The 7500-nt window shown below is 44.6% G+C and overlaps 1 protein-coding gene across 1 annotated transcript; it reads right to left on the reverse strand.

Annotated features, from left to right (window-relative positions):
* Positions 1–2492: 2492 nt before the first annotated feature.
* Positions 2493–6441, reverse strand: irx2a (iroquois homeobox 2a). The gene is made up of 3 exons (XM_063198343.1): positions 6011–6441; positions 4367–4769; positions 2493–4079 (listed from the first exon to the last, which is right to left on the reverse strand). Exons 1-3 carry the CDS (start codon positions 6248–6250, stop codon positions 3346–3348), a joined length of 1377 nt encoding a protein of 458 aa, XP_063054413.1. The 5' UTR covers positions 6251–6441; the 3' UTR covers positions 2493–3345.
* Between the last annotated feature and the right edge of the window lie 1059 nt (positions 6442–7500).

Here is a 7500-nt window from a genome sequence, read left to right on the forward strand (position 1 = left end):
TTATTTTCTGAAAAGGCACTTAGGGGGTTTTGCATCTGAACTCTTCAAATCATTATGGCAAATGTGTTTGTTTAAAAGGTCAGCCTGTTTAGAACGTTTAAAATGCAAGGATGATGTGAAATGTCGCCAGAATAATAGGCTTTCCCTGTGGTGCAATCCCGTCAGGCATATTGCATGTTAAGACTACTTACTTCTTACTTACTCATTGCATTCAATAGCGTATGGTTTTAGGCTAATAATTATTACTATAAATTCGATATTATTTGGTACGAATCCAGGTGACGCTCTGAGATGCTAAGATACACAACGATTTGGGCATTTGCATGTTGATAAAACAAACCGCAACAATGTTGTTGCTTTTGCTGTAGGGGAGACAGGTATAGGCTCATCCTGCAGGACTCTCGGCCCCCGCACTGTGCTGTAATTAGGACAAATTACGCAGCAGAGAAACTGCGCATTGTTTGAGCGGACGCCTGGGAATGCCCAGCTTTCACTCTCATCGCCTGGAATAAAGGGAAAGGATGTACTTTTTTTAAACACTATGATTAGCACAGTGTCTCCTTCTTTCTGTAAATGAAACAGCATTTAAAACATCTTGGAGTTAGGCCTACAATGAAGAGGTCAGTGACTTCAATTAGATTAATCATGCATGCGTAATAGTATTGACCTATTTAGTCTAAGTAGCCTGTAAATACCATGCACAAAAAATCAGTTCAGACTTATGACCACACATGTTTACCTATATGCACATCATAGGCTATAGCCTATATAAATTCACAATAAAAATATTTCACGAAAGAACGACTTAATGACAACACTGAATTTGAAATGTCAACAATTGCTCTGTGCTCGTTCATCATAAGAGAAATAACTTGGTAATTTATACAAAAAAATTGTTAATTAGGCCTATTATTATATTTCTGTTTATATTAATTATTAATTAATTCTGTTTATAATTTTTTTACTACTACTACTATTATTATTATTATTATTATTATTATTATTATTATTATTATTATTATTATTATTATTATTATTGCTCCTTTTGAAACAGTAAGGGCATAATTGGTCTCTTTCTTGTGTTGAAATGCCTCCTAAATTGAATTAATTTCCTCCCGTCAGCCGCTTCTCTCGGAGTGAAAGGGGAGTTTTATTTAAATGGCATAAAGTAAAACGACCAGTTATTCCCAGTGCACACCGCGACCCTGGCGGAGCTGACAGATGTTTAGACACCGTTTATGGATGGTCCTGTACCGGTCCCTAATGAAGCCCAACTGCCCGGTGTGAACCCCGCTAAAAGGCTCACGGCCGCCCCTCGGGGAAGCCCCAATCCCCCCTTCACAGCACCAGTCATCACGGAGGGAAATAAATGAAGCCGAGGAATAAGTGGCCTCTCATTTGGAGCCTTCATGACCACGCTCTCTCTCTCTCTCTCTCTCTCTCTCTCTCTCTCTCTCTCTCTCTCTCTCTCTCTCTCTCTCTCTCTCTCTCACACACACACACACACACACACACACACACACACACACACACACACACACACACACACACACACACACACACACACACACACACACACACACACACACACACATGAGCGCGCAAGCGCAAGCGCGCATTGCCATACAGTCCAATCTGATGATATCCACTGAAAAAAATCAGTCACACAAATATGTTTTAAGAAATCTAAGGAATGGTAGCCTATAGCGTTTCCATTTTGCATGATGTGTTTCTCATTTAGAAACGTGAAATTAAGATGGCGAATTACAGGGGAAAAAATAACCAACAAAAAATTAGAAGGAATTTTTCCACACAAAACGAAATGTCTTTAAATAATGGATATTTGCATATGCTAGTGCAGACTAGCGCGCGTTTATTTACAATCAAAGATATAAATTAGTAAAAGTACTCTTGTTAACAACAATGTATAACTTTCGGCGATTTAAATAAAAAACAATCATAATTTATTTACAAACAATGTTCAGTTTCCATTGCAATACAACTTGCATAAATTATTGGCTTCCGCCATCATTAAAAAAATAAATATCAAATGTACACCCTTTTAAAAGTCAAGTCCACCTTTCCCAGTCACTACATCATGTTTTCATTACAAATAGGTTGTACAGTAGGTCTAATTTAACAAGTTCACACTTAAAAGGATAGAACAATAAACGGTGGCAATAAAGCAAAATGAGACTCCTGAGATATCAGCGTTGTTGTTGTTGTTTTTTTTCCGTTCTTTTTTATGTTGATCAGGAAAGTCAGATAGGACCCAGCAAGATAATAGCGTCATCGACATTTGTTTTTAAAAGCACATGTCTGGGGAAAAAAAGGAAGTAGGCTAATAGAGAATGGGGGTGGATGGCAGCAGTCCTTCTAACGTGGCACAAGATGGGGGTCCACAGACAGAAAAAGTATATATATATATATATATATATATATATATATATATATATATATATATATATATATATATATATATATGAGGGGTGCTCAAGCGCCTTATTCAAAGCAAGTGTGACACCTACCTGTGGACCAAGGAAATAGAAAGTCACGTCAGTCCGCATCTTGCAGCAGAGACGTGGAGAAAGGAAGTGCGTGACATTGCAAATAAGTGTCGGCATCAGGGGCAGGAGAGGACCATGCCAGGACCCTACCATGCCCAGACATGTGCAGTATTATGGGCCACTGCACTTTTCAGGCCAGCCTATAGCTCTTGGGTCATACATGTTGAAGCGCAAAGGGTGGGGGACAGGAAATAAATAAAACTCTTAAAAACATCCCATATACTATGAGGTTTGTCAAATAATAATTGCATAGATAATATCAGTAGCATATATAATTGTTACATACACTATGTTTGTCTACAGTGAGAGCCCGTGTCACCTACAAGCGAAGACAACACCCGAGGACTTTTACTCGAACATGCCCCCTCCAATCTGAGAGCGAGAGGGAGAGGGATCCTACATACTGTGTACTGAGTGCACACACCCGTGCATGGGGCTAGCTGGGAAAAAAACACAGCCGCCACAGTTTACACTTTTGCTTTTAGTCCCAGACGTGGTCGTGGTCATGGCTTTCCTAGTGATGGCCACGCAAAAGCAAAACGCAGCCGCGCAGATGGTGCTTCTACATCGAAGGGCTGTCTCTCACGGTCGCTCCTCCGTGACCATATAGGCCAGGCTCTGACAGACTGCGCAAAACCGAGTCAAATGTGTCAATACTTCTGACGAGTGCAAATGCAAATACAGACAGCTCCGGGGTAAACAAAAAAGTTATATTTCCCAAAGACACCGCAATAACTGAGGAAGTAAAAAAAAAAGCAATAGAAGCAGGGCTGGTTCTTTACGTACCTTTCTTAGATTCTATATGTGCGGATCTGAAGTGTTGCTCGAGGTGGTTTGGGTTGGCTTTTATTAGTGGATCACCACTACCACCACCACCACCGCCACCACAATGCTTCTGAAGCGCGTTAACTGTGAGCACAGACTGGGCTAGTCCGTCTGTACCGACACCAGACGAGTTGTACCGCAATATGCCTTGTCCCTGCAGAGCTCCAAAGTTGCCATAGTTCGAGTAGTTACTGTAGAACGCCGAGGTGTAGTAGATAGGCCGGCCCAGGAGCGACGAGGCCGGGTATAGAGCGCTCCCAGGCGTCGCATGTGAGGTGCTGGAGGTCAACAGGCCGGCAGCCGGGTGAGTGCTCTGTCCCACCTGCTGCTTCGGGTCCGACGTCGCGATTTCCGCAAGAGACCAGAGTTTGGGTTTGGCAGACGGGTTGTGCTGCTCTGACGTGACGCGGCTGTCCATGCAACCCTTGGTGTTGTTGTTCCTAAGGTCCTCTCGGTGCTGCAGGCCTAGAAGTGGGGCCTCCACCCCTGTCAGCGGTGACGGGGTCACGGACTTGGGCGATAGGCCTCTGAGTCGGCCCTCTCCGGAGCTGTCACGCAGGTTGTCCAGGTATTTGTCTTTGGAGTCTGATCCCGACTCGCAGCCCAGGTCACCCATCCGACAGCCAGGCTTCTCCACATCCGAATCTGCTGAGAGGTCAGTGAGGGTGTCCACGTGCAGACTGATGCCTGTAAAAAATATTTTAAGTGCACATACGTTTATTGTCATTTCAAAATGGCATGCTCGTTCAATGCACCGTGGGTTTGAGAATACAAACAGACAAACGAGTTACTAGCAATTATTTAACTGTATTTTTTTAATTATTTAATCTGTATGATTTGATGGCAACAATGATCAGGAACATGGCACCTGTACCACACCTTTTCTGTAAACACAAGTTGCATGAGTAACTGAATGTCAACACCATTCTCATAGGCTACTGTATTTGCTAGTAAAACTCTGACAAGGTGTTTACCTTCATCTTCGGCAGATGTTTCACTGTGGTCAGGGTTCTTCTCTGCGCGCTCATCCTTCCTCTCACCATCCGGGTCGTCCTCCTCCTCGTCGTCGCTCTTGTTCCGCGGGGCCCACGTCATCTTGTTCTCCTTCTTCAGTCTCCTCCTGGCGTTGGCAAACCAGGTGGACACCTGCGTGAGGGTCATCTTGGTGATGATGGCCAGCATGATCTTCTCGCCTTTGGTGGGGTACGGGTTCTTCCGGTGCTCCTGAAGCCAGGCCTTCAGGGTCGCCGTGGCGTCCCGCGTGGCATTCTTGCGGTAGGCCGGGTCATTCAGTTGGTAGGGGTAGCCGGGAGTACCATACGGATGGTAGCTCAATGCTCCCGCCATGCCCGTTGCGTGCGTGTCATACGGCGAACCCTTCAAAAAGACACATCAGTGAGAATCGTGTGCAAACCGCCATGGGATATTTGTTGTCTGTGATTATTGAGGCATTCTGTTTCTACCGGCAGACAAAGGAAACACGCAGACCGTTAATAAAATAATTAACTGAATGATTCATGCCTAATCTCCCAGCAGAAAATTATAAGACTCTTGGATTCATCCTCCTGTTTTGTTTATAATATCTGATTAATCATATTTGTTTTGTTTTCCCAAACATCCAACTTCATGCTTTTTTTCCTTTTCCTGTTGGCGTGTAAGCTGTGTGTGTGTGTGTGTGTGTGTGTGTGTGTGTGTGTGTGTGTGTGTGTGTGTGTGTGTGTGTGTGTGTGTGTGTGTGTGTGTGTGTGTGTGTGTGTGTGTGTGTTTCGGAAGGTCCTGGCACCACGGTTTCACAAATCCAATTAGCAAAGCAGTGGATGCGGGCCCTTTTAGCCCCACCAAGCACCATATCATTAGCGTCCTTAATTCATCTTTTCACATTAGTGAGCGCCTGTCTAAGCGCACGACTTCTCACGTAGAACTACGCCTGTTTAACTAAATGTTATTTGGTAACAGCAGAAGTGTGGAGTGCAGAAGACCATAGAGAAAAAAACCCAATAATATACGTTATAACATTATTATTATTATTATTATTATTATTATTATTATTATTATTATTATTATTATTATTATTACGTTGTGTCTTTACAGTTATGCTGCACACGGAATTGACTTTGACAGGCTGTGCAACTGGCCTGTCAAATGAATTAGGCCTTTGGGTGCCATATGCCTTACGTCAATAAATTTAAACGTTGTCTCATAGATTAAGGCAAGGTGTCTAGAAAGACAAATTATATATACAAACAGCAATATGCCGATCTCCTCGAAAAAACAACATCCATAAAATATAGTAGGCCTATATCACATTTCCTGATCTATTTGACTTTTGAAATGGCCTGGAATAGCCCTCATCAGGAAATTCAAATTTAAGTCAATCATGTGAAATTATTTTCTAAAAAACAAAGACAAAGCAAATAGACACTTTTGAACGTTATGAACTACCCACCAACTTTTCCTATTGTTTCCCTCTCGCGCAACGTGTGACAGTCAGCGCTAAAAAGGGCTCGGCGACCCCGTTGGCCTGTCACGCTAACTAGTCTAGTCCATGCTCTCACTGTTTCTAAACACAACACTTTACTTCATAATGATCACAAAAAAGCGCAAGAGTTTGTATTTACCATATAGGACGGCAGCCCCGTGGTCGGGTCGGTGGAGTAGGGCAGCGGGCTGGAGAAGCCGCTGGCTGAGGCAGAGAAGGCAGCCGAGCCGGGGTAGGGGCTGAAGGCAGAGCCCGATGAAGACCGAGCCAACTCCTCGCTCCTGGGGGCGGTCAAAGCCGAAGCACCGTATCCCGTCGGACAGGAGTAGAGAGCCAGAGAGCCCGGAGGCTGATAGAGGTAACCCTGAGGATAAGACATGCTTGTTGTGGGAGTCTTTTCTTCTCCCCAACAAAAAATGGGAGAAAAAGAAGGGGGATAAGAATGAAAGTGTGCCGGAGCTCTAAGAATCAATGCATTTAGAGCAGCGGTGCAGTGTAAATAATAGCATGAAAATAAAGCCAAATGAGCGGACGCGAAAGATCAGCAGAGCACCTGCATGGAGGCGGAGAGTCCCGGTGCGCCCAACTGGTTTGGACTGTGAGGTGCGGAGCTGCGGAGGAGTCGGGAGCCTCTGCGTGCATTGGAAAACAGCCGCCGTCACGCGCGCTCATATGAATATTCCATCCCCGCCCCTCGTTCTAGGGAGCTGCTGAACTCCAGTGCACACACTCGCGCCTGCACCGAAGCTTCACCGGCATGCTCTCATTTTAGAAGAGATATCACACTCTCCCACCTTAACCCCCACTCTGTACGTTATGAATTATAAACAAAACACATGGAAACCTTTTCCACATTTTAAAGCGCCTTTGGGATGACGCAAAGCGCTCGCCAAAAGGTGCAAGTTCTGCTTGAGGTGAAGGAACGGCACGTACTTAAGAAAAGGACAAAAAACATCAGAGTGTATTCACTTTTTAGTGGTACATTTCAATAGCTGCACCACATCTATATGTTGAAGTGCGAATCTTTATTGTGTTTCTCCCACCTTTATTTCGTGTAATTGTTAACCCCGGGTGTGTGTTCGTGTTTGTGTGAAGGGTACAATTTGGAAAGTGCGTTTGTCCGCCGGTGGGTGGTGTGAGTAGTCTCTTCTGTCCTGCTTGTCTGTTTATGAAAGTCGATGTTTCACTCGTACTGGACCAGCTGACAAGAACACTTCAAACACCCCACCGCCGTCATGACACACACACACACACACACACACACACACACACACACACACACACACACACACACACACACACACACACACACACACACGCACGCACGCACGCACGCACGCACGCACGCACGCACACACAAATGCGCGCGCGCGCGCATGAGACCTCTAGCCTACACTTGCACTGATGTGATGGGTCTCTATTTTACAGCAGCACCAGGATGGCCACGTGGGGGGGCTGGCTTGTTAATAACGTGATAATTGAGCTGCAATCATGACCATTATCACCCGTCATACAAGGTGGATTTTATGATTTATTTCTTTTGCTAATTGCGAGCAGTGTAACATAGCGCCCCATTTTTCCCAGCCCCATACGCTTTTTAGACCTAGGCCTACTGCTCTCCCCAAGCCA

Source organism: Engraulis encrasicolus, chromosome 5 (genome assembly GCF_034702125.1).
Source record: "Engraulis encrasicolus isolate BLACKSEA-1 chromosome 5, IST_EnEncr_1.0, whole genome shotgun sequence".
NCBI lineage: Eukaryota > Metazoa > Chordata > Actinopteri > Clupeiformes > Engraulidae > Engraulis > Engraulis encrasicolus.

Excerpts from the sequence above, each read along its gene's own strand:
- irx2a (XM_063198343.1), bottom strand. The coding sequence starts at position 6,250 with ATGTCTTATCCTCAGGGTTACCTCTATCAGCCTCCGGGCTCTCTGGCT. Across the intron at positions 4,770-6,010 it reads CGGGGCTGCCGTCCTATATG|GGTTCGCCGTATGACACGCA; the intron begins GTAAATACAAAC and ends GTCTTTTTGAAG. Across the intron at positions 4,080-4,366 it reads AACATCTGCCGAAGATGAAG|GCATCAGTCTGCACGTGGAC; the intron begins GTAAACACCTTG and ends TATTTTTTACAG.